Source organism: Gopherus evgoodei, chromosome 5 (genome assembly GCF_007399415.2).
Source record: "Gopherus evgoodei ecotype Sinaloan lineage chromosome 5, rGopEvg1_v1.p, whole genome shotgun sequence".
NCBI classification, from domain to species: domain Eukaryota; kingdom Metazoa; phylum Chordata; order Testudines; family Testudinidae; genus Gopherus; species Gopherus evgoodei.
Window position 1 is genome coordinate 126,844,847 of NC_044326.1, and position 27,703 is coordinate 126,872,549.

The 27,703-nt window shown below is 41.4% G+C and overlaps 1 protein-coding gene across 2 annotated transcripts; it reads left to right on the forward strand.

Moving 5' to 3' along the window:
• The first annotated feature begins 1,324 nt into the window (after positions 1-1,324).
• On the forward strand, positions 1,325-27,606 carry ABRAXAS1 (abraxas 1, BRCA1 A complex subunit). Of its 2 annotated transcripts, none has more exons than XM_030564995.1 (9): positions 1,325-1,489; positions 8,682-8,768; positions 10,529-10,565; positions 13,934-14,000; positions 14,796-14,989; positions 19,726-19,845; positions 22,535-22,619; positions 25,621-25,732; positions 26,396-27,606. In XM_030564995.1, exons 2-9 carry the CDS (start codon positions 8,738-8,740, stop codon positions 26,821-26,823), a joined length of 1,074 nt encoding a protein of 357 aa, XP_030420855.1. In that variant the 5' UTR covers positions 1,325-1,489; positions 8,682-8,737; the 3' UTR covers positions 26,824-27,606. The 2 variants fall into 2 exon arrangements, with proteins under 2 accessions (XP_030420855.1, XP_030420854.1); XM_030564994.1 differs by having other exon boundaries at positions 1,329-1,489; positions 8,678-8,768.
• Positions 27,607-27,703: the final 97 nt, after the last annotated feature.

The window sequence follows — 27,703 nt, forward strand, 5'->3', positions numbered from 1 at the left end:
ATGTGTGCCCCCCGCAGAGCGCTCTGGGTGTGTGTGTGTGTGTACGTGTGCCCCCCGCAGAGCGCTCTGGGTGTGTGTGTGTACGTGTGCCCCCCGCAGAGCGCTGTGTGTGTGTATGTGTACGTGTGCCCCCCGCAGAGCGCTCTGGGGGTGTGTGTGTGTACGTGTGACCCCGCAGAGCGCTCTGTGTGTGTGTGTACGTGTGCCCCCAGCAGAGCGCTCTGGGTGTGTGTGTGTGTGTACGTGTGCCCCCCGCAGAGCGCTCTGGGTGTGTGTGTGTACGTGTGCCCCCCACAGAGCGCTCTGGGGGTGTGTGTGTGTACGTGTGCCCCCCGCAGAGCGCTCTGGGTGTGTGTGTGTACGTGTGCCCCCCGCAGAGCGCTCTGGGTGTGTGTGTGTGTATGTGTGCCCCCCGCAGAGCGCTCTGGGTGTGTGTGTGTGTGTGTACGTGTGCCCCCCGCAGAGCGCTCTGTGTGTGTGTACGTGTGCCCCCCGCAGAGCGCTCTGTGTGTGTGTGTACGTGTGCCCCCCGCAGAGCGCTCTGGGTGTGTGTGTGTACGTGTGCCCCCCGCAGAGCGCTCTGGGTGTGTGTGTACGTGTGCCCCCCGCAGAGCGCTCTGGGTGTGTGTGTGTACGTGTGCCCCCCGCAGAGCGCTCTGGGTGTGTGTGTGTGTATGTGTGCCCCCCGCAGAGCGCTCTGGGTGTGTGTGTGTACGTGTGCCCCCCGCAGAGCGCTCTGGGTGTGTGTGTACGTGTGCCCCCCGCAGAGCGCTCTGGGTGTGTGTGTACGTGTGCCCCCCGCAGAGCGCTCTGGGTGTGTGTGTGTGTGTACGTGTGCCCCCCGCAGAGCGCTCTGGGTGTGTGTGTGTGTGTACGTGTGCCCCCCGCAGAGCGCTCTGGGTGTGTGTGTGTACGTGTGCCCCCCGCAGAGCGCTCTGGGTGTGTGTGTACGTGTGCCCCCCGCAGAGCGCTCTGGGTGTGTGTGTGTACGTGTGCCCCCCGCAGAGCGCTCTGGGTGTGTGTGTGTGTACGTGTGCCCCCCGCAGAGCGCTCTGGGTGTGTGTGTGTATGTGTGCCCCCCGCAGAGCGCTCTGGGTGTGTGTGTACGTGTGCCCCCCGCAGAGCGCTCTGGGTGTGTGTGTACGTGTGCCCCCCGCAGAGCGCTCTGGGTGTGTGTGTGTGTGTACGTGTGCCCCCCGCAGAGCGCTCTGGGTGTGTGTGTGTGTGTACGTGTGCCCCCCGCAGAGCGCTCTCCCCGTGTGTGCTCCCGCCCCCCAGCCAGCCCGCGGGTGCCATTTCCCCTCTGGGCACTAGGGGTCTCTCACGCGGCGGCCCAGCGCTGCCATTGTTACTCCGGCCCGCGGCCACTCAGGCCGAGGCGGCAGCTGCCGCCGTGGGGAGCATGGAGGGGGAGAGCACCTCGGCCCTGCTCTCCGGCTTCGTCTTTGGCGCCCTCGCCTTCCAGCACCTCAACACCGACTCGGACACTGTGAGCCGCCAGCGCCGCCCTGGCCCGGCCCGGCCGCGGCCCCAGCGGGACAATGGCACATGGGGCTGGCGGGGTGGGGCTAAAGGTTTCGCCCTGTGGGGAGCGCCTGGGGCCCAGAGGGGAGGCGGGGTCTGGGGGGCAGGGGTAGGATGGGTGGTCTGCCTCGGGGGGCGGGGGGGTGAGGGGAAATTGAGATTAAGAAGCGGGTTTTATCCCCCCCCCCACACGCTGCCCCCGAGTTTCCCCTGGGCGGGGCAGCCGCCGCTGGGTGTCAGTGACTTCCCCTGGTTTCACTTTCACTACACGCTCCCTGGCTTACTCCAGCCCCTCTCCTGCTGGCAGCCCCCTCCTTATGCATGTAAATAACTGTGTGTAAAGTGTGTCCAGACCTACTGCCTCCCCCTGCTGGCCCTCCAGGGGCAGGGGGGTGCGAGGGGGGCCGAAGCCCTTGGGGGATTGATTTCAAGGCACAGTTTAAAATTCACTAAATCACCTCGCTTTGTGAAGGGGAAGGATTTTGCTCCCTGTTTTTCAGTGCAGTATCTACAACATCCCTCTTTTTTTAAAATCTCCCTCACTTCAGATGTCACCACAATTTGAAAGCACCTCATTTACGTAGGTAGTAGTAGCAATGAGGTGGTTATAATGATAAAAGAGAGGTAGCCTCTCATCCTGTAAATTGATCAGTATAGGTAGACTCTTGTGCCCATGCAGAAGGCTGACGATCTAAGTACATGGATATGATTGCAGGATCAAGGTTTAAGTTATTTCCAGAAGTGCAACATTTCCCCCGAAAACTTACACATTTATGCTGAAATGTATTTTATTTCTGGGGGACGTGACTAAATGCTTTTCTGCTTAGGTTGTAGGAAATTTTCTGGGCTCTTATTTTTGTGTTTAGATAAACTTGATATATATATTTTTTTAATATCAGAGTTTGGATTATCTTGGTCCTAAGTGAAGATAAGTGTATTTTGCCATGTTTCACAAAAAGTTTGGTCCTTGATCCTGCAAGCTCCTTCATGCTGGCAGACCCCTCACCCCATATGGAACTCCATTGATCTCAGTGGGGCTCTGCTCAAATGCAAGGATCTGGCCATGCAGATCTAGTTTCAGATCAGGGCATTAGTTTGGAAATGAAGTTATAGCTACTGGAAAACTGCTTGCAGACCTGATACAATTTATGATTTTCACTACATTTTAAACTAGAGTCATAGATATCAAGATCCACACACCCTTTTATCTTGGCAATATACGTTTGATCTAGTTTTTAACTTTTTTTTTAGAAACAAAGAATCTTTTGTATTAAAACCTCCTTTATTGCAACATTAGTGTTTAGAATTTAAGTACACTAATGTCAGGAAGTTTGTCTTTCAGAACTGTAACTCAGGGTACGTCCACACTACAGCTTAAAATCGATATTAGTAAAATCGATTTTATAAAACAGGGTTTATAAAATTGATTTTACGCGTCCACACTAGGGCACCTTACATCGGTGGTGTGCGTCCATGGTCCCTGGCGTCCATCGATTTCAGGAGCGTTGCACTGTGGGTACCTATCCCACAGTTCCTGCAGTGTTCCCTGACCCTTGGAATTATGGGTTACTACCCCAGTGCCTGATGGGGCAAAAATCACTGTCGTGGGTGGTTCTGGGTACAGCCTCACCCCCTCCCTTCCTGAAAGCAGCAGACAGCCATTTCGCGCGTTTTTTACTGGTTGAAGTGAGCAAACGCCATTTTACAGCAAGCATGGATCCTGGTCTGATCAGTACCTTGATCGTGGACGTTGTAAACAGTTCACGCATTCTCGTGCTGTCTATGCTGAACTATGAGCAGCAAATGCAGGAGAGGATGCTGCAGCGACGGCAGCGCGGCGACGAGACTGATGAGGACTTGGAGACTGAGTTCTCCGAAACCGCGGGCCCCCGCGCTTTGGAGCTCCTGACGGTAATGGGGGAGTTTCTAACCATTCCTCGCCAATTTTGGGCCCGGGAAACAAGCACAGACTGGTGGGACCGCATAGTTTTGCAGGTGTGGGACGATTTGCAGTGGCTGCGGAACTTTCGCATGCGTAAGAGCACTTTCTTTGAACTTTGTGACTTGCTTTCCCCTGTCCTGAAACGCCATAATACCAGGATGAGAGCAGCTCTCACAGTGGAGAAGCGAGTGGCAATAGCCCTCTGGAAGCTTGCAACGCCAGACAGCTACCGGTCAGTCGGGAATCAATTTGGAGTGGGCAAATCTACTGTGGGGGCAGCTGTGCTGGAAGTAGCCAAAGCAATCATTAAGCTGCTGCTACGAAAGGTTGTGACTCTGGGAAACGTGCAGGTCATAGTGGATGGCTTTGCTGCAATGGGATTCCCTAACTGTGGGGGGGCCATGGATGGAACCCATATCCCTATCTTGGCACCGGAGCACCAGGGCACCCAGTACATAAACCGCAAAGGGTATTTTTCAATGGTGCTGCAAGCACTGGTGGATCACAAGGGACGTTTCACCAACATCCACGTGGGATGGCCAGGAAGGGTTCATGACACTCGTGTCTTCAGAAGCACTACTCTGTTTAAACGGCTGCAGCAAGGGACTTACTTCCCAGATCAGAAAATTACAGTTGGAGATGTTGAAATGCCTGTAGTTATCCTGGGGGACCCAGCCTACCCCTTGATGCCATGGCTCATGAAGCCATACACAGGCAGCCTGGACAGTGGTCAGGAGTTGTTTAACTACAGGCTGAGCAAATGCAGAATGGTGGTAGAATGTGCATTTGGCCGTCTTAAGGCGCGCTGGAGAAGCTTACTTACTCGCTCAGACCTCAGCCAAACCAATGTCCCCTTTGTTATTGCTGCTTGCTGTGTGCTCCACAATCTCTGTGAGAGTAAGGGGGAGACCTTTATGGCGGGGTGGGAGGCTGAGGCAAATCACCTGGCCGCTGATTACGCGCAGCCAGACACCAGGGCAATTAGAAGATCACACCAGGAAGCGGTGCGCATCAGAGAAGCCTTGAAAGCGAGTTTCATCATGGGCCAGGGTACGGTGCGACTGCTGTGTTTCTTTCCCCTTCATGAACCTCCCCCTCCGATGTACTGACTCCTGCTGCTGCAAGCAAGCTTCCCTCCACCCTTCCATAACAGCTTGCTTATTGAAATAAAGTTACTATCTGTAACCAACCCACCCTCCCACTGCCTTTGAATAGCATGTCCTTATAAGAAGAGTAAAAGAAATGAAAAGGTACCCCGGGAGTGGTTTGGGAGGAGTATAGGAGGGAAGAAAAATGCCATTAAGGGCATTTCAATGTAATGACAGCCTTTTGGTTGGACTGTCCACAGGGGTGGAGTGGGCAGGTGCAGAAAGCCTTCCCCCACGTGTTCTTACACATCTGGGTGTGGAAGATATGGGACATGATGAATACTGAGGGAGGTTAAACATGGGCTGGAGTGGCACTCTGTGACCCCGCAGCTCTTCCACTAGACTTCGGAGGATGTCAGTTTGATCGCGCAGCAGCTCCAGCGTTGCAGCCCACCACCGCTGATCTTCCTGCCTACACCTCTGATCTTCCTGCCACCACATCTCATCTCGAGCGTCCCTCCTGTCCTCACGTTCACTGGCAGCGTCCCTGTACTTTGCGACCACGTGTTTCCACTCCCCCAGATGAGCTCTTTCACTGCGGGTTACTGCCATTATTTCTGTGAACATCTCCTCCCGTGTCCTCTTCTTCTTTATTCTCCTTATCTGACCTATCCGTCGGACTGTGGTAGGGAGGATTGAAAAATGTGCAGCTTCGTGAGTGGGGGAAAAGAGTGATAGAAGGATCATAAGAGATACATTTCACAGAACAATGGTTATACTCTTTCACAGTGAACTACACTATTCACCGTACGTAGCACATGTCACTTCACTACAAGGTCGCCTTTGGATTCTTTTAGTATTTAGTGCTTGCGGCTGTGGTGTCAGAAATCAACACAGACGCAGGTCTGGGGATTACAAATCAGCTTGCTGGCGGAGATGATAAGGCTAATGGCAGTGAACCGTGCAACCTCTTTTATTACCCTGTACCCCTGGCTATTAACAGGTAAAAGTCATGCTTGGCAGCCAAACTGCTAAAAAGCTAATCTTTTGCTTCTTTTCTTATGCCATCAGAAAGGTTAAGCACTAGAGGAAAATTTGGAATGGTTTCCCCCCCCTACTCTGCATGTCTGCTGTAATGGCAGGTCACTTTACCGCCTCTCCCCTCAACCCTCTGTGCCTTGGCAATTAGCAGCGATAATTCCTGCTGCCCAAATGCTAAAATGGTCAGTGCCATTAGAGACACCTCCCCATAGGAATGTGCAGGTTTTTACCATCCCCCACATGGCTAACTGCTAGGAAAGGTTTTTTATTAAAGGAGCAGGAAAGCAGAAACGAAGGAATGGTCATCTCTGTCCCCTTAATAAAGTACATTACTTTTTAACAGGTGACCATGAACGATATCACTCTCCTGAGGATAACAGAAAGAGAAAAAGAAATTATGCTTCTTGAATGCCAGCAATCCCTGGGGCCATATGCAGGCTTTGTCATGCAATGATACCCGATTACGTGCTCCAGGCATGGCGTGGTAAAGTTTCGTACCATGGTGGACGGAATAACGCTGCCCTGGCCAGAAATCTTCTGCAAAGGCTATTGGGGTACCTCCAGGAGTGCTTCATAGAGATGTCCCTGGAGGATTTCCGCTCCATCCCCAGACATGTTAACAGACTTTTCCAGTAACTTTAATGCCAGCTACTGCATGCAAGCCCTCATGGCAAATCAATCATTAAAAAACGGTTGCTTTGGTTTTTATTTAAAAAAGTACACTCACCAGAGGTCGCTTCCATGACTTCATTGTCTGTGCTAGTGGCTTGAGAGGGCTGGGAGGGTACTTCTGTCAGGCTGAGGAAAAGCTCCTGGCTGTTGGGGAGAATGGAGTGCTGTGTGGTCTCTGCCATCTCGTCCTCCTCCTGTTCCTCCTCCAAATCTTCGCCGTCCGCAGAATCATCAGCAGTGGCTGAGATTACTACCCCCACCTCTGAATCCACAGACAAGGGGGGGCTTGTCGTGGCGCAGTTACCTAAAATTGCGTGAAGCTCCGCGTAGAAGCGGCATGTTTTTGGGCCAGATCCGGATCTGCCATTTGCTGCTTTGGTCTTCTGGTACGCTTGTCTGAGCTCCTTAACTTTAACTCTGCACTGCACCGAGTTTCTGCTATGGCCTCTCTGTCTCATGGCATTAGAAATCTTTTCAAAAGTTTTCTCATTTCGTCTACTGGAACGCAGTTCTGATAGCACAGAATCTTCTCCCCATACAGCTATCAGATCCAATAACTCCTGTGTGTTCCACGCTGGAGCTCTTTTCCTATTCTCAGGAGACTGCATTGTTACCTGTGCTGCTGAGAGCTCCACGCTGGCCAAACAGGAAATGCAATTCAAAAGTTCCCAGGCCTTTTCCTGTGTACCTGGCCAGCAGTAGAGTTCCTTTACCTGTCCAGAGCGGCCACTGGTGCACTGTGGGATACCTCCCGGAGGCCATTAACTTCTATTTCCATCCACACTAGCCCAAAATCGATTTTGTAAAATCGATTTTAGGGTTACTCCTTTCGTTTAGCTGGAGTACAGAAATCGATTTTAAGACCCCTTAAAATCGATTTTAAGTGCCTTGTAGTGTGGACGGTTACAGCATTAAATCGACTTTACGCTGTTTAAATCGATTTAACGCTCTAGTATGGACCTGGCCTCAGCTACACTGTGTTGTGTGGTGTAAAAGTATCATTTTCTACTCTGCATAGTATGTTATGGAATAGTTAAGAGCTGGCCAAACGTTTAGGTCCAAGTCTGACAGGTGGTTATTAAAACTAAGTCTGCATCCCATTCCAGCTATTTAAAAAGGAAAATAATGCTGCCCACTTCTTGTTTACAATGTTACCTGAAAGTGAGAAAAGGCATCCTCATGGCACTGTTGTAGCAGATGTCGCAAGATAGTTACGTGCCAGATGCGCTAAAGATTCATATGTCCCTTAATGCTTCAAAAACCATTCCAGAGGACATGCATCCATGCTGATGACGGGTTCTGCTCATTAACAATCCACAGCAATGCAGACCGATGCAAGTTCATTTTCATTATCTGAGTCAGATGCCACCAGGAGAAGGCTGATTTTCTTTTTTGGTGGTTTGGGTTCTGTAGTTTCCGCAGCAGAGTGTTGCTCTTTTAAGACTTCTGAAAGCATGTTCCACACCTCATCCCTCTCAGATTTTGGAAGGCACTTCAGATTCTCAGACCTTGGATCCAGCGCTGTGGGTATATTTAGAAATCTCACATTGGTACCTCCTTTGTGTTTTGTGAATCTGCAGTGAAAGTGTTCTTAAAATGAACGTGTGCTGAGTCATCATCCAAGACTGCTGTAACACGAAATAGATGACAGAATGTGGGTAAAACAGAGCAGGGGATGTACAATTCTCCCTCAAGGAGTTCAGTCACAAATTTAATTCATGCATTGCTTTTTTACTAAGCGTTATCAGAATGGAAGCATATCCTCTGGAATGATAGCTGAAGCATGAAGGGGCATACAAATGGTTAGTGTATCTGGCACGTAAATACCTTACAATGCCAGCTACAAAAGTGCCATGCAAATTCCTGTTCTCACTTTCTGGTGACATTGTAAATAAGAAGGGGGCAGCATTATCTCCTGTAAATGTAAACAAACTTGTTTGTCTTAGCAGTTGGCTGAACAAGAAGTAGGCCTGAGTGGACTTATAGGCTCTGAAGTTTTACATTGTTTTGTTTTTGAGTGCAGTTATGTAACAAAAAAAAATCTACATTTGTAAGTTGCACTTTCACGACAAAGAAATTGCACTACAGTACTTGTATGAGGTGAATTGAAAAATACTATTTCTTTTGTTTATCATTTTTACAGTGCAAATATTTGTAATAAAAATAATATACACTGATTCCAGTTACAACACAGAATACCATATATATGAACATGTAGAAAAACATCCAAAATATTTAATAAATTTCAATTGATATTCTGTTGTTTAACAGTGCAATTAAAACTGTGATTAATCGCTATTAATTTTTTTAATCGTGATGAATTTTTTTTAGTTAATTGTGTTAACTGCGATTAATCAAGAGCTGTAATTATTTCTAACATGTTTTTCCTCTGTTTGCTCCCCCTACAAAGGAAGGCTTCCTCCTTGGAGAAGTGAAAGGTGAAGCCAAGAACAGCATTACTGACTCTCAGATGGATGATGTTGAAGTTGTTTATACAATCGGTGAGACTATGCTTGATTTCATTGGGACAATGCATATGCTTAAGTACCTTACTGAATCTGAGCCCCAGACTGGCAACAAAGACCACTGAATCTTGTCACAATGCTGTATTTAAATGTGGTATTTATCATTTTGTAAGATAATCTTTCATATTTCATCTTTTTTAACTTTTTGAAATTTTGACAAAAATATTAATGTAACAAAATATTTTATCTAATAGCTGTATATATATGGAAACAAAAGTATGAGTTTATATTTTCTTGAATATATCTTCTATCCCAAGAAGTCACGTTAAAAACAGATTCTGCCTCTGACACCTTCTGTTGCCTTGAGTAACTCACCTAACCTCTTTTGGACCAAATTCAGTCCTGGTGAAATCTAGCATGACTTTGAATTCTGTGAAGTTCAGCTCATTTAGACCAGGTTGACTTTGGGTCCTTTTTTCCAATCTGTAATAGGCATGCTATTTGCTTTTCTGAGAAAGTGCTCTGAGGATTAATTCATTAATATTTATGTGCCTTGAAGATGAAAAGTGCTTACGTGTCAAAGACTGTTTTATTATCAGAGAGACCAGGTGGGTAAGGTAATATCTTTTATTGGAGCAACTTCTCTTGGTGAGAGAGACAAGCTTTCGAGCCTACACAGAGCTCTTCTTCAGGTTTTATTATCAAACGGGCTTTCAGATATTTCCAACTTGAAGTTTATTTAAAAACAAATTTCTGTAGATGTATTACATGCTGGAAAGTCTTATATTTTATATGAATCTTTAAGAAGAAAAAACATCATAGAAGCTTACACTGTGAAAAACATCACTTGAACATAATGTTATAAAAGTGAGTGCTATTGTAAGACTTAATACTCCCCTCTGCAATGAGTATTACTGTGGGAGAATTTGGACAAAGAAGAGGGTTTTGCATTTAACTCTGAATGTTAAGAGGTTAGTTGTCCTTATTTCTTCTAGTAGTGGTTTCCATATTCTTGATCCAGCTCCTGTGCAAAGTTCTGCATCCTATAATAATGAACCTACCTCAGTGGCAACAGCTCTAGTGCTTCATTGAAACACAGCTCTTGTGTGAGGTTGTAGTCAGAGAGAGAGAGAGAGACTCTCTCTTACATAACCAGGATCAATTCCATGCAGGATGTTGAAAATCAGGAGAGATACTGTATTGAATTATATATTTGGAAAACATCTAGATTATTGTGAGCACTACAGTAATACAAACAATAACTTTTAATTTATTAAACAACTATATTCTTGCATAAAAGTTTAACTGTAAGAATAATTCTCATGCTGAGTGCAAAACGAGAAAGACCATTACAATTAACTGGTATTAGGTACATATTCTTATGCCCTGATGGATCTGGCCTTAACTGAAAAATACAAGGCAGTTTGATTAAGTGTATTTTTTACCTTTACTCTTGTTCTCAAAAAATGAAGAGAACAAAACTGGAAAAAACGGCCACAATTCTTGCTTGGCAAAGCACGAGGGGAAAAAAAAATAGTTTATTGAAAAATAAACCTAAACATGTAGATGGTTTCCCTTTAGTCTTGAAAAACCATAGGGTTATTTTTAAAAAGACTTATTATTGTATTTCCTGACCCAGTGTCAGTAGATATTAGAGTTTAGTGTTTGTTTTTAAGTTTTAAAGGTCCCTTGATAAAATTTTTACTTCTCAGGAGGGTATGGCTATGAATATAGTCGGCAGAAGAATGGAAGTGCTGAGTACGTGGAGCCAGAGTAATATGTTATTTTTCTTTCAGATATACAAAAACATATTCCATGCTATCAACTTTTCAGGTTAGTATCATTAACTAAACATGTACAAAATTAAATGACTGATTTGTACATCAGTTAAGCTCACGTCCTATGGGTTAAGAAATAACGTAGCTAGTGGTGAATGTCATATCAGCTTCTCTGAATGACACAGATATGAAATCCCTATGTATCCATTTGATACAATATTGTATTAGTTTTAAGTACTTTTTATTAGCTGTATACTGTGTGCATATATAAACACATATACTGTATACCACCCGTGTTATGAACTGTAGAACCATGGTCTGCACTGTGTGCACTTCGTAATCTTCCTGAGACTCATTCTAACATTAAAAATAGCTTCATTTAAAAAACAAACAAACTTCTTCCCATAGGTGTAGAATTTCCCCCTCGATTTACACTGGCTTGAGACAGTAACAGTTTTAAGGTTGGATATCTTTTGACCCATCAGGGATAGAAGTGAAAGCATTAAAACTTTATACCATAAAGGAAAGGGGAGAACGTCAACTTATCAGTGAGCTACACTTCACTTACTTCTAGTTGTAGAAGATTCTTAGATAACTGGCATTAAATGTGATGTATATAAATGTCATAACCTATTCCCAGATTTGGACCTTAGCGTCCAAAATATGGGGGTTAGCATGAAAACCTCCAAGCTTAGTTACCAGCTTGGACCTGGTACTTGCTGCCACCACCCAAAAAATTAGAGTGTTTTGGGACACTATGGTCCCCCAAAAAACCTTCCCTGGGGACCCCAAGACCCAAATCCCTTGAGTCTCTCAACAAAGGGGAATAAACCATTTCCCTTCCCCCCTCCAGGTGTTCCCTCCCTGGGTTCCTGGAGAGATACACAGAAGCAAGCTCCGTGAATCTAAACAGAGGGACGCCACCCTCCAGGTTTCTAGCCCTGGAAACACAAGTACTTCCCTCTTCATCCAGAGAGAATACAAAGTCAGGCTAGTAAATCTAACACACACAGATTTCCCCCTGACTTCTTCCTCCCACCAATTCCCTGGTGAGCACAGACTCAGTTCCCTGGAGTTTCCCACTAAAGAAAAACTCCAACAGGTCTTAAAAGAAAGCTTTATGTAAGAAGAAAGAAAAATACATAAAAATGGTCTCTCTATATTAAGGTGACAAATACAGGGTCAATTGCTTAAAAGAAATATGAATAAACAGCCTTATTCAAAAAGAACACAATTCAAAACACTCCAGCAACTACACACATGTAAATACAAAAGAAAACAATATAAACCTTACTGCCTTACTATATTTGTACTTACAACTTGGAAACAGAAGATTAGAAAGCAAGAGACAGAAATCCTCTCATAGCCGAGAGAGAGACAGGCACAAGACAAGAACAAAGGACTCACACACAAACTTCCCTCCACCCAGATTTGAAAGTCTTGTTTCCTGATTGGTCCTCTGGTCAGGTGTTTCAGGTTACTCCTTTCCAGGTGAAAGAGACATTAACCCTTAGCTATCTGTTTATGACAATAAAAATCTATTTTAGGTCATTTTTAGAGGTTTTAAAAATAGTCATTTTTCTTGTTTCTCCATGGCATGTCCAGTTGAACTCGCAGTAGCAAGGTTCACAGGCAAAGGGCTATGAAAAATAGTCCCAAATAAACAATTTTTATAACTCTCAAAACCTTAAAATGTTTTATAATAAAAATGATGTGGCCAATACAGAATACATTGCAATGTAGTATAAAGGTTTTATTGGCATTCATTTGGGATTCGTATTCCACGATGGATGGTGTAGAAAAATGTAGACAACCCCACATCACTCAATACAGCCGGTCCAAACTCATGTTGCTAAAACCTTCAAGCCATGCCACACCACACCATTACTGACTTTATGTGACCATGGTTCAGGAAAGCCCTTAAGCATGTAATAAATCCATCCTTATTCCATTAAAATATTTAAACCTGTGTGTCACATTCCGGGTGCAGCCCAGACCAGTGAGAGATTGTGTTACCACCTACCCTGTAACCCTGGGTGCCTCACAATGCTTTGCTGTGGTACCTCCCAACCTGGGATGCTTACAAACAGCCTAATGGCATGCACGTCACACCCTGAGTGTCTGTGTATAGCTATAGCTCTGACCCCAGCAGCCTGCCAGCAACACTCAAGTCACACTCTGGCTTCCACCAACTGTGCTTACTACTTTTATGGTGACCTCAACACACTCCCAGTCCCAAATTTCCCCCAAAACATTTTGTTCTGCACTATCCAGCCCTCTCCTGGGCTGTTAAGATATTAAAGGTCCATTGCCACTGCAAGGGTCAATATGCAACAGTTTGTTATTTCAACTGGAGTTACCAAAACAGTTCAGTTTAAACACAACACTGGGCTAGTATTGATTAAAAAATAAAACAAGTTTATTTAACTACTAAGAGAGAGATTTTAAGTGAGTACAAGTATAAGTAAAGTCAGAAATGGTCACAAGAGAAATAAAGATAAAACACTTTATAGTAGCTAAAACTTAACCAGCTAGCCTTGGTTCAAGGTAAAATCCTCACCATGTGTTCCCAGCAACATTGCTGACCAAATTCTCAGGTCAGGAACTCCCCCAAAGTCAAAGGACTGGATCCTTTGTCGTCTTAGGTGAAAGAGAGAAAGGGAGAGTTGCTGTGTTTTTGCCTTTCACTTTTATAGTCCACTCACTCTTTGAAATGCATTTCCCTGAGGGTTACCTCTAGATAAAGTTAATTCCAGCTGTAAGGATGAAGCTATGGGATCTCCTTGTGAAACAGATTCCATGCTGTTGTTTGCTAACATGCAGATCCATCTGTTCCTGCCCCCATCCTCTGACACTTGACAGGTGATTGCCAATCAACGTTGATGACACCTGGCTAGAGGCATCAGTTTGTCCTTTATCTTTGAGAAACTAGTTTACCCAATTCCCAGATTTGTCTGGTAAACACATTGTAGTTGTAATTTCAGCTTATGTTCATAATTGTTAATATACATTTCATATAAACATTACACAAGAATATTTATTATCATTGTGGTGTTCGTTTTTAAATGATACCTCAATAAGGCATATTTTGCACAAAAATTATTACACTGGTGTGTGGAGTGAATATGGGGTGCTTTTGGTCACACTGTTCTTAAATGCTTTGCTAAATCAGGGCCTATATCTGTATTGGAATGTGAATAATGGATGCCATTATTTCAATATCACTTTAAGACAGGCCTAATTTTTTGGATTATTGTTAAGTGTTAACAAGAAAATCAGGATGTACTGGGAAGGTGTTTCCCACAAGACTTTGTTTTAATAACATTTGATCAGATTGAAATGAGGTGGCTGCTAGATTATTTTAAGTATTTACTTCGGAACTGTATCCTTTTATTCTCTGATCCTTCTAATGATCTCTTCTAGCTTTTATAACTCTGCGGGTGAACTGAATGAGCCTGAATTGAAGAAAATATTATCAGGTTGCAAAAAGGTATTTTTATTTTTAAAAATAATCCATAGTCTGGGGTTTTATTCAGGGCATTGTGCTGACTCTGTGTAATTGCTATGTTGATTCATAGTTTAGTTATCTGTTTCATTCCATAATCTCACTTTAGGTGTTTATTCCCTTTTGTTGTCTTTTCAGCCCATGACAAAAGTCTAAACTGTACTGAAATTTGGTCCTCAAAAAGCAATCTTTTTTTTTATTTAGGGTTGGGGAATACTTATTCCCTCTTCTGCTGCTGTTGGATTTTTTTTTCTCATCTCCCAAGTGAACCATTTAAACACTGCAGTGAGATCATATGGCCTCTTCTGTATTTGGATCACAGAAATGTTTTTCATTTCAAACAGTTCACTTAAAACACAGATAGTTGGATTTCAGTTTACTGGAATTTTAGTATATGCATTGGAAGATTTTGCACTTTCATTTACTCAATCAGATTGGCATCCTCTTGTCTGACGTAAAATACAATATACTTGTTCATAAGCCGAATTTTTTTAGTAAAAAAGAGAAGCATCAGAGAAGGTGGTCGTCTTATGAACGGGTAGGGCAAGGGTAGTTCTAATGGAACTACTTGTGTTTAAGTGATTTGCTGAATAGGAATGGTACTACTTGTGTGTTTAAAGTCAAGCCTGTACTTTTATGTTTGCTGAATCAGGGTCTACGATCTTAAAGAATTCCAGTTCAGTTCAGGGCTGACCTTTTTCACGTGTGTTTTGTTATGTGGTGTAATGCTACGGAATGGTAACACTGATTAGATAAATCTTTTTTTTTTTTCCTACCCAGAATGTGATAGGCTGGTACAAATTCAGACGTAATACAGACCAGACAATGACATTCCGAGAGAGACTTCTTCACAGGAATTTACAGTCATACTTATCAAATCAGGGTCTTGTCTTTCTGTTACTAACTTCCAGTGTAACTACAGAAAGCTGTTCCACTTACAGATTGGAACATGCTTTGCATAGACCACAAGAGGGGTAAGTACCTCTCAGTTGATGTTCTCTCTAATTCTAGTAGGACATGGGAATGTATATGATATGATATGTTGTTCATTTTTCTAGTACTTCTCACCAAAATTACTTGACTGATTCACTTAGGAAACCTGTTGATTTTCTTCATGAAAACCATCTTCAAGTAAACTAGACAAAATTAGCAAAACAAAGGTAGAAATGATTCTTTATACTGGTAGATCCTCCCCTCTCCCTTGTAATTTGGATGGACATCTTTCTGTACATTTCTCTCTCGTTTCTTTCATTTAAACACTCTGCCCTTAACCCTTTGTTTTCTCAGCTCCAAGTTTTCCAAGCAGTATTTGCAGCCCAAGATATAATTAAGTGATCTTGCAAGTCTTTATGTTCCGTCATCATGGGTTTTTTTTTGAGGAACCTTATAGCAGATGTAGAGAAATCTTTAGCAATGACTGTTCTTAGTCTCTGACAAAGTTCCCCTGGCATAGGCAAAGAACAACATACCAGTTCCTGTATTGATTTCATCACTCTTAATTTGTATCAAATTAACCACCAAGCTATTTAAATTATTGGCAATTCTTTTTAGACAATCTGTGAACTCGAGTCCTTGCCAGCAGCAAACCATCTGTGTTAGAATGGGTCATAAGTTTTCTGATAGAACATTTTTCCATTGGAAAATGTGAATTAGTTGTTCTGTGGGAACATGTATATTTTGACAAAAATCAGATGGAAACCAGGCAGGTTTTTCATGGGACAGAACCCTGCCTGGTTTCCTGCCATTTTGTCCGCCTGACTTCTTGGCAGCCCCGGTTCTCAGGCTCCTGCCTCCTCAGAAGCATCATGTCCTTTGCAGCTTGCCTGGGAGCCCTAGTTCCCAAGCTCATCTGCATCCCTAGTTTCCAGGCTCCCAGGGTTCCCCTGCTCCACATCAACTCTCCAGGTAGCTGCCTCACCTGGAGGAGAACTTGACAGCCAGGAATCCCAAACCATATTTTGAGATTTCATTGGAGGCCCCCGAGGAATGGATTTAGAGACCTCTTGGTCATTAATTAAGAGGCTGGATTTTCAGTCTTTGATAAAGATCTTTTGACAAATATTAATTTTGGCATTTGTTTTAAAACACAAATTCAGAATGCTTAAAACTGAATTAAATAAGAATCATTTCCCCTTTCAATCAGATTTCCTTTCTTGATACATGTGATGTCAGAATCCTACTCATGGCCTTTCAGGAAAAAATATTGAACAAAAAACTTTCAGGTCACCTTTCTGCATGATAAGAAGAGAAAAGAGGAGGATGCACTTTTTTCCACTTTTGTGGGTAACTTTTAACAAAGCTTTGCTACTGTCAATTGTGTTGAACAAACCTTCATTGCAATAAGTGGATGATGTTAGAGGTTAAGGTAAAGGGAGCATGAGCCAGCCAGTTGACAGTAGATCAACCATTTGAACATCACTAATGAAGTATATAGATCCTAAGGAGAATGGAAGTCACTTATCCTAGAATAAAGAAGAAACAAACCATGCTCACACTGGAAACCGTTTACATTTGATTCCTTTGCATCCTCTCTCTGCTGGAGCTTAGAAATAGATTGTCATAACCAATCATCATTCAGTTTTTAAGACTCTCTTGCTTGTGTTTAAAGAGTTCCCTTGATTACTTTGCAAACCAATTGATGGCACGCTGTCCTAACCAAAAAGACACACTGCCAGGGAGCTTTGTCTTGAAACTTAAGTTTTACAAAACCTAAAATTAAAGGGAGCGCCTCAGTTCAGAATGACAGGTTTTTTTACCTGTATTGCAAATGACACCTTAAAATATTATACCTGAGAGAAACAAATACGTTGGTTTTTGCTGTTTATGTAGTATGATTTTACATTTCAGCTTGGACAATGAAAGTAGATTAATCAGTTTCTGGTCTGTTTCACTTGCAAGGTACAGTATCAAGTTTCAGTTGCAGATGTTGTAGGGGAATGGTCATGTGTTTAAAAACAGTGTCTCCGTGTAACTAAATTAAATAAAAACATCAGTCTTCTAATTACCTAGATTTTGTCTGTGTTCCTGCCTGGAAGCCTGGTTTTACAAAACCTAGCTTTTGAACCAAATCTAATTGTAAGCTGTATCTCTAATACAAATGTCTTCATGGCTTTAACATTTCAGTTGAATACAGTGTGGCTTTTATATAATGAAAGGGAATGTTTAGATGTAAACAAACACTACAGTGTTAACAAATCAGAACCTAAAAGTAAAACTGCCTCAAAACTAACTGAAATGTTTTGATTCATTGTCAAAAAAATAAGTGTAACCTTAAATAGTACAAATAAGTAAACTAATCTTTAAAAATACCTTTTTCAATAACTAGATTAAAAAAGAAAATAGTAATTTAGCGAAGGAAACATGAATTCTCCTTTTGGTATTTTACATATTCAAAAACATTTTAAAATAGTAACAAACTTAAACATGGGAAAACTTGAGGAAATGTGAGCTTAACTGGACTTTTGACCCATGTGTTAAATTTCATATGTAATGACAAAGACCCTGATCCTATAAGCTATGTATGCCGTCAACCATGTAAAGCCCAACTTCGGTAGGGCTTTACGCAGTTTCCCTTTGCAGAACAACTTACAGACTCATAGACTTTAACGTCAGAAGGGACCATTATGATCATCTAGTCTGACCTCCTGCACAATGCAGGCCACAGAATCTCACCCATCTACTTCAATAACAAATCCCTAACCTATGTCTGAGTTATTGAAGTCCTCAAATTGTGGTTTGAAGACTTCAAGCTGTAGAGAATCCTCCAGCAAGTGACTTGCAGGATCAGAGCCAAAATACAGAAACCAATGTCATTTCCAGCGTTTCAAATATTGAGTAATAGTTCATAATAAATTTACTGTGATGTGGATAGGGCCATGATCACCAATTATAGGGTATATAATTTTAGCATTTGGAGCCTGCTGCAAAGCTCACTGAAGTCAATGGCAGTCTTTTCATTGACTTCAGTGAGCTTTAGAGAAAGCTGAAAGCGAACACCTTCATGAAGTAGACTTTTTACTCGTAGATGCTGGTGTCTCCCCCAAGGGGGAAAAATCTGTATGAGAGTCTCGGATCTTATGGGCTTGCTTCATTTATGGCTGAACAAAGCTAGGTTCACTATATAATATACTGAGTTCCATAAGAATGAGTATCATAGAGTATCATGGCCATACTAGGTCAGACTAATGGTCCATCTAACCCAGTATCCTGTCTTCCAGCACTGGCTGGTGCCAGATGCTTCAGAGGGAATGAACAGAACAGGGCAATTTACTGAGCTATTGTCCAGTCCCAGCTTCTACTAGTCAGAGCTTTAGAGGTACCCAGAGCATGGAGTTATGACCCTGATCTTGGCTAATAGCCATTGATGGACCTGACCTCCATAAACTTTATCTAATTCTTTTTTTAACCCAGTTATACTTTTGGCCTGTACAGCATCCACTGGCAACAAGTTCCACACGTTGACTGTGTTTTGTGTGAAGTAGTACTTCCTTATGTTAGTTATAAACCTATTATTTCATTGGGTGACCTCTGGTTCACATGTTATGTGAAGGAGTAAATAACTCTTCATTATTCACTTTCTCCACACAATTTGTGATTTTATAGGCTTCTATCATATTGCCTCTCAGTCATTTCTTTTCTAAACTGAACAGTCTCAGTCTTTTTAATTTCTCCTCATATGGAAACTGTTCCATATCCCTAATCATTTTTGCTACCCGCCTCTGTACTTTTTTTAATATCATTTTTGAGATGGGGGGACAAGAACTGCATGCAGTATTCAAAGTGTAGGCATACCATGGATTTGTGCAGTGACATATTTTTTGTCTTATTATCTAACCCCGTCCTAGTGGTTCCTAACATTGTTTGCTTTTTTGACTCCCACTGCACATTCAGCAGATGTTTTCAGAGAAATACCCACAGTGATTTCAAGATCTTTCTTGAATGACAACAGCTAATTTAGACCCTAGAATTTTGTATATATCGTTGGGGTTATATTTTCCAAAGTGCATTACTTTGCATTTATCTACATTTGAATTTGGTCTGCCATGTTGTTGACCAGTCATACAGTTTTGTGAGATCCTTTTGTAGTTCTTTGCAATCTGGGACTTAACTATCCTGAGTAATTTTCTGTTTGCAAACTTTGCTACCTCACTGTTTATCCCTTTTTCCAGATCACTTATGAATATGCTGAACAGAGCTAGTCCCTAAACAAATCCTTGGGAGACCCCACTATTTACCCAATGGTGAAACTGACCATTTATTTCCACCCTTTGTTTCCTGTTAAAACCAGTTACTGATCATGAGAGGACCATCCCTCTTATCCCATGACTTCGTATTTTGCTTAAGAGCCTTTGATGAGGGATCTTGTCAAAAGCTTTCTGAAAGTCTAAGTACACTATATCCACTGGATCACCCTTGTCCATGTTTGTTGACCATCTCAAAGAATTCTAATATATGGGTGAGGCATGATTTCTCTTTACAAGAGTGATGTTGACTCTTCCCCAACATATTGTGTTCATCTCTGTGTCTGATAATTTTGTTCTTTACTATAGTTTCAACCAATTCATCTCATACTGAAGTTTATTCCTGTGAGAATTAATAAAATGGAATTCTGTATCGTGCATTTTTATGATAAAGAATATCTTTCACAGAGACACCATTACATCTAAAACTTACAATGATACATTTTTATGTTCTTGCTTTGTTTTAAAAGTCTTTTCCAGAAAGTTCCTCTGGTAGTTGCCAACTTGGGTATGGCAGAACAGCAAGGTTACAGAACTGTGTCTGGCTCCTGTATTTCTGATGGCTTTGGCAGAGCAGTAATAAAACACAGGTAGGAATGACGCATTTTTTTTCATATTCAGCTTGTTTCTTCTAATGATATTTTGTAGATTTCAAAAACTGACATACTGGGAAGGAACCAGCAGTTTGACACTTTCCGAACCATAAAGAGTGGGAAAAAATATCTGTATTAAATTTTACCTACAGTGTCTCATCTGGTACCCCCTGCAGGTAACCTTCATAACTGAAAGGTTTTGTATTAAATAATATGTGCCAAAGAAGATTTGTAGGGTAATTGAACTCTTCTCTAAATGCAAATCAATGACCAGTTCACAATTTTGGGTCTATGCTTCTTTGTATCCAGATGTACAGTGCTTCATAGGTAAAATTCTAACCCATTAAACCTCTTCAGCAAGTGATACAACCCTAATTTGCTAGTCAGGTATAACAATCACCTTAATTTTTGTTTTGTAATTCATTGCTTTTCCTTAGCTTTTGGCCAAGCTCAGTTTCATATCAAATTGAATTAAGACTATCAGTTTCAAAATAATGTTGTGTACAAAATGTCTTTACCTACATTATTATTAATACCTTAAATTATTTAAATTAAACCCAATTTAACTTTTCTGTAATGCTCTTTGTTCTTTGCATTTCTATAGGTTGGTCAATGAAGTTGAGGTCATTTTTGTTTAGATGATTTTTCATATTCTTGGTGCTGCTGGATTTTTGTTTCAAGAACAGTTTTATTTAAAAAATAAATCTATAAGCAATCAATTGAAACATTTCTAATGGAATTTTAAAAAGTCCATGGAAATAATTCTATTAGGTTTGTAACATCTTGCTTTTATAAAATCTAAATGTGGGGCCAGATAAGAGTTTTTCCTTAACTATAATATTACTTTGTCCTCTCTCACCTTCTGAGGATCTGACAATGATTATACTTACTAACAAATTAAGCAACTTGACACCTCTGGAAAGATAGCTAGAGACTATCCCCACATTACAGTTGGGGAAACACAGACACAGAAGTTAAATGAGTTGCCCAAAGTCACTCAAGAGTCTGTAGAAGAGCTGGGAATACAACCCATATGTCATGAGCCTGTAGTATGGAGACTACATCCTGCACTTTAGAGGGACATTCTCAAATCTTTCTCTCTAATGTTTGAGTCTGCAACTGGCTGGTGAGATGTTTCATACAACTGGGCATTGTGTTCCTGTACACCCTAATAGGTCCATCAATGGCAGTTAGCCAGGATGGACAGGGATGGTGTCCCTAGGCTCCGTTTGCCAGAAGCTGGGAATGGGCAACACGGGATGGATCACTTGGTGATTATATTATGTTCATTCCCTCTGGGGCACCTAGCATTGGCCACTGTTGGGAGACAGGATACTGAGCTAGATGGACCTTTGGTTTGACCCAGTATGGCCATTTTTATGTTCTACCATGCCCCTATACAAGGGACTCTCAGCAGCTTTCCTCGGGACACTGCCCCCTGCCCTGCTCTATCCTCACATCTGCCACTCTGCCCAGTTCCTTCCTATGGACTTTGATACCTGCTTGGCCTATTCTTCCAATAGGTTCAATTCTGCACTGCTCTCTCCTTCCTCAGATTGCTTTCCCTGACTTCTCTCAGCTCCCTCTCCAGAAGATTGTTTTTGTCTGGCTGCCTGAGGCCCTGACCCTACATAAGCAATGCAGTTGGCTGGAGAAGAGGGGCACACATTTGCATGGCTTGCAGCCTCTTGCCCCTACACGTAGCTCACTACTGCGTGAGAATGAAAGGAACAGATCCCTGTTGCTACCAAGCTGCCTCCAGTCCCCTATGCTACACCTGCCCACATAGAGTGCAGCATTGCTGCTCGGCCTATGAAGGGAGAAGCCTATCTGCAAGAGTCAGTAGGCCTTGCAGCTGCTTTTGTTGTGGACACCCAGAACTGCAGTGCAATCCTAACAGCTAAGGCTACTATCAGTGGCAGCAGCAGCTATAGCTCAGCTAGAAGTCCTGCGCTACCAGGAAAAAAAATATGTAGAACCACTAGTATGTTCCCTGCTGCATGCCTGTGTTTCCCTTAATCTGAGAACCTCTGCTATAGCCCACTGTACAGAGATGTATTTAGGTTATTTACTTGTATATGTGTTATCTAACCCCTTTACCACAGATTCTGGATCTGAGGAGAGGATAAAATCACAAAACATCTTATTTAATAAAAGTTTTAAGAAACAAGTATCCCCCAGTGAAAGATGTACTATTAATCAGTAGTTAATCCTGGGGTGGTACATACTAAGTAAAAACATACACTTGTATATCTGTAAAGTATGCAACCTCCCTCTCACTCCCCTCCCTCATTGTATATTTACATGAGACTTTAGAAGAACCTTTGCCTAAAGAGCTTACAGTATAAGACTAGACTAAAACATTAGAAGGGGTTTTAAAATGGGAGTGAAGACTAATTATTATCTCCCTTTACAGGCTGAACAACTGCATTATCCTGCTTATGTTTCACCCAACCCCTGCTGGTATTTTTGCTGTCTGTTAACCATTTTAGTCTTGGAGTCCAGAGACGTACAGTTTATATTCTAACACAAAAGTAAAAGCCAAAAGTCCACTATTGCTCCTCTTTGAAAACCTGTTATGCTTAGGGAATTACTGCTGAGGTAGATGTGTAAGTTAGACTTTAGTGAACAATACACATGCATAGTTAAGTTTAATTCTACATTGGGCTTCTTTTTGTGTCTAAAGGTCAGAATTTTTTTATGAAGATGGATCACTAAAAGAGGTTCATAAGATTAATGAAATGTATGCCACCTTGCAGGAGGAACTGAAGGTAGGTCATTAACTTTCAGAAAAGCACATATTGTTAAATCTTACATCAGGAGTAGGCAACCCCTGGCACGTGCGCCAAAGGCAGCACTCAAGCTGATTTTCAGTAGCACTCACACTCCGGGGTCCTGAGGGCTCTGCATTTTAATTTAAGTTTAAATGAAGCTTCTTAAACATTTTAAAAACGTTATTTACTTTACATATAACAATAGTTCAGTTATATATTATAGACTTATAGAAAGAAACCTTCTAAAAATGTTACAATGTATTACTGGCATGCGAAACCTTACATTTGAGTGAATAAATGAAGACTGGGCACACCACTTCTGAAAGGTTGCCGACTCCTGTCTTAGATGTTTAAGGTAGCACTGCAAATAAGTCAAATAATCACACAGTAGGTCCTGACTCTCATTTACACTAAGGCAACCTAACATAGCACAAAGAAGCCTTAAAGTGACTGTAAATATAATTTGCTCCCACTTCAAGGTCCTTTTGTACTGCTAACATGACGTAAAGTGGCATTATAGCATTTCCTTTAACTCCTTGGATGATTACAAATAATGACCCAAAACATGAAGAACTTGAGTTATTTGCTGGGATCTCAATGCAGGGCTTGAAAAAATGTACCTGTTACAAAAGATGAAGAACTGTTGCAGAAGGGACAACCCACTAAATACCAAGGTAGTACCAAAAAAGACACATTCCTTCTCTCCATCTGCTGAAAAGGGGCAAGGTGCTGTTATTCCCAGTAGGATGCTCTGCCTGAGTCTGCTATATCAGTCTGTCATACCTGAGATAGCAGTCTTCCCCCCTCGGGCAGCTAGAAATTTATCTCTCTTCTACAAAACCCTCCTTTCTTGTGGGGGGAAGGTTCACTGGCTGCTGTAAGGGATTGGAATGAGAAGGGTGCTCTCTGCTACTCTACTCCAAATCTTGTCTTTTAGTTTCTCCTCCCCAAAAATATGTCTGACTTCCACATCTTTCTTTCCAAAGGGAATTCTGGATTGAGCAGTAAAACGGGTGAAAACAATCTGCCAGATTACATAAATGTTAACATCTCAGAGGAAATTGAGCAGTGAATGAAATGCTTGGAATGAGATTGAGGGTCACACACCCTTGAAAAACTCACAAACTAGCATATGGGTCTGCTCTTAAGTGCTGAATATTCTATGTAGGAAATTTTCTGGCTGGCAGGGCATAAACTATGAATTTCAGTACAAGATAGCTTTCATTTTTTAAAAAAAATTTCTAATCCCTGGTGGTGTGAAGATTACATCCAGTTCATATTTGAAGAGTTAACTGATAACTTATAGAGTGGTAGCTGTAGTGTCTTTGCTGCAGTTCATATCTTTTCTAATGAGCAAAAGAGTGATTGACAGACTACTTATGATTTCATGTTACTGTCCACTGGAAGCTTTCAGCAAGGTTTTCAGACTTTTCCCTAATTCAGGATAAGTTTAGATCTTGCGTGCTCAAAAAAGATCCTTCAGGCACTTAGTCCTAAGGGAAACCAGAGATATCTTAAGAGTGCTTAGAAGTCCATGAGGAAGCACAGCAGTCTTCCATTCCCCACAAGAAAAGGGTGTATTCCCAAACACTGATCACTGGACTGCAATGTAGACTATTCGTTCTTGCCCACTATTCGTTCTTCTACTAGACCAATATGAAAGACTTGGATTTTAGCTACTGTGTTAGAGAAATTAAGTTTTTTGTAGCACAACTAGCTTTAGTTAAACTTAGAAGACTGAACGCACTAAGAGGAGTTCCTCGATATGATTATGGTACAAGAAACTACTGTCAAATTTTGTATCAAGTAAAGAGTCACATGAAAGCTTCCATCTGGGCGATACCAAACACAAAATCATGGAAATCTTGGATTTGTCCAATAAGACTTTTGCAAACATCAGGAAAGAAAGTTGGCTCCTTATCTAGTAATGAACCTGCAATCACAGTTTTTTAAGTTAATGAGCTATTGCATTACTTTTTGAAAATTCATCTTGAGAAAAATAAGTAGGTAGTATGGCTATTTGGAAATAATAAGGATTATAAATACTGTTTTTAAAAAACAGGAGAAATTAAATGTGAATCATCCAAAGTTGCTAAGTAGTATGCAACTCAGTCAGATGGGAACAAGGTATTTTACTAAGCTGCTGGAAATTTGTAAGTAGTATGATTTTAGACATCAGAATGGAAGGGGCGGGGGAAGAATTTTCTTTTAAATACTGAGTAAAGACAACTTTACCATTACTAAGGTCACATCCAGGAGACAGGTTCTGAGCACAAAAGAAACAACTGAATCATAAGCACTATATACACAAGATCAGAGAGAAACGTGGCTGTCCTTTTAAATTAAGATGAAAAATAGTGAAAGAAGGAACACCATTCATGTAACTTGCATAGACTTCAGTAAAGCACATGATACAGTACCTCCCTTTCTTGAAATAGTCAAAGTTATTTGGATATGAGTAATTATCTGTCGGTCTGGGGAGTGCCACAAATCAGTTAGGTTCATTTTTTTAAAACCAAGTGAATTCAGTTGTTAAAAATTGTGGAAGTAGGAATAGTAACATGAAATTAAACAAAGGAAAACATGGGAAATTTCAGGTGCTTTTTAGAATAACCCTGATGGGAGAATGTAAACTGGCCTCCAAAAGGAAAGATATAAAAGTCTCATTTCTTGAGTTTAAAAGGAGACTGCATAAAATACTAATATACTGTAGCAAACCTTCTGGGATTATAGGTAGAATGGATTAGAAGATTTTCTAAGTGTTTTCCAGTTAGTTGCTGATTCAGTGATCTTGCTGTTCACTATACCCTCAATGTTGCTTTGTATGCTTTGTTTAGTCGTATTGGACCTTGTTTTTAAAAGACATTGTACAATGTGTTAACTTTTTTTTTTTAAGGATGCCTTGAAATTTATCTGGAACACTTAAATAAATAAATCCAATATAAGACTGACTTAATGACTACAATTGAATGTTCAGTAGAATTGACTTCTCTTGCAGAAGATATGTTCTAAAGTAGAGGGCAGCGAACGATCAGTAGAGAAACTTCTAGCAGAAGTGGACCAACTAAAACAAGAAATAAAAAGAAAAAAGGAGCAGACACGAACTTCAGGTAATGTAGAAAGATCATCAAGCCTCTCCATGGAAACATGAGTTATGTGGCAAAACTGGACCTATAAACAATACTTAATATAACTATTCAAGAATGGCATTTCCTTGGAGGAATCCATAAGAAATTAAGGTAAACATGATATTTCAGCTATACTTATCCCACTAAATTCAGTCTGGTCTAAAAACCCCAAAGTCTGGAATTAATTCTAGAGTCTACATTAGTGAGTAATTTCTACAGTTGCAATTTCAGAAGTTTGCCACTAGATATATTAAACTACATATGAAACGCCACTCATTACTAGCACTCATCTTTATTCTGAGTGTATCAAAAAATAATTTGCTAACCACTGAATTTTTTACAAATGGAGTCTGAAAACAGTTTGGATATTTGGGTTTAGCCAGCATCACTTTCTAACTACCAGTCAAAAGGGAAACTTAATACCTGTCTTGAAAGAATAATAGTCATAGTACTAATCATAGGAAGGTAATTGATGTATATGAACATAATTCAGTAGAGAGGTCTATATGCTGGTAATGTGCAGAATAGTCCTTTTCATCTCTATACATTAAGCAACTCCAAAACTTTAAAACAAAGGCTACTGAACACTAATGATGGGAATCTAGAAAAGGTTATTTTGAAATTCTTATTTTTTCTATTATTCAGGAGAGAAGTGTGTTTCAGATGAACCAAAGGAGAATGTTTTCCTTTGTCAAGCTTTACAAACGTTTTTCCCAAATTCTGGACTTCAGACCTGCCTTGTTTCCTTAAAAGGCAGGCAGATTTCTAAACACTGCTGTAACACTGACCACAAAATAAATGTAATGGACAAACTGACTCTAATGCAAGAAGACAGTGACTTTCCTGAAGCTGGAACAAGGCAGATAACCAAGCGTAAAGCTAATGTGACCACAGCTGGATCAAAACCATTCAAGAAATCACGCTCATTGCAACTTCACCATAAGTTACTTAAAGGGGACCAAGACAACAGAGACCAAGAAGGAAAGCTTGCAATGAGTGGTACTGAAACAGATGAGGAAACTTTGGAGAAACTTAAGGACACTAATGAATATCCACAATCGCCAACTTTTTAATCGTTTTGGGCCAGGTGTAGGATTTTCCTCAGGGTGACTACTGCTGCACCAAAAAACTGCTGCCAGCACATTTACTATGTTCCATCAATTGACAGCAGGGCTAAACTAACGTATTTAAGTATCATTTTGTAAAAAATTTTAAATGTAAAACAGTTTTTTTAAAATGCAGGTATCTTATTTGGAAAATAGAGAGTCCAGATTACATTCCCTCACTCTGCATTCCCTTTCTCTCAGGGCTCACAGTAGGAAGAATAGTAGTAGAGTATAGACATTGAAAACTGAAGAGCTGCTGCAGCTGTCAGAGTTGAGATGTGCTTTACCTTGCCTTTTTAAGTGATGCTGTGTACTTACTGTTTAAGGAGGCTACCACCACATTTAGGCTTTGCTCAGCAGCAGCTGACGTATACAGTGTCAAAGCAGCTTGGTATGTGGGTCTGCTACAATGTTATGTTAACAGCAAAAGTTGCTTTGTCTTACTCTAATCACTTGCTCTCTTGCATTCTGACCATTTATATCTTGGGTTTTATTTGCAAATGGCTCCTATGATGAGCAAGTTTAACTCCATATTTTCCCTTACTTCAAACTCAGAAAGGTATGGAGTAGGGTCCTGCTGCATTTTAAGTTCAGGTTATAATGCAAGGAAAACAGCACACAAGTGTTTCGAGAAGTTTCCTACAGGTTTTACGTTTTCTCTATTGCAAACATGGAGAACTTTCTCTCCTTAGGAGTGCTCAATTCTGTTATTTGTTATAGTGTGTAATATCTCAACTTCTTTCTGGCAGTTACGTAAAGGAATGCCAAGCATTTTGAGTATAACTGACTTGAGCATCCATTCTAAAATTGTTAGTATTTTGTTACAGAAGTAAAGGTTCTGGTAGTA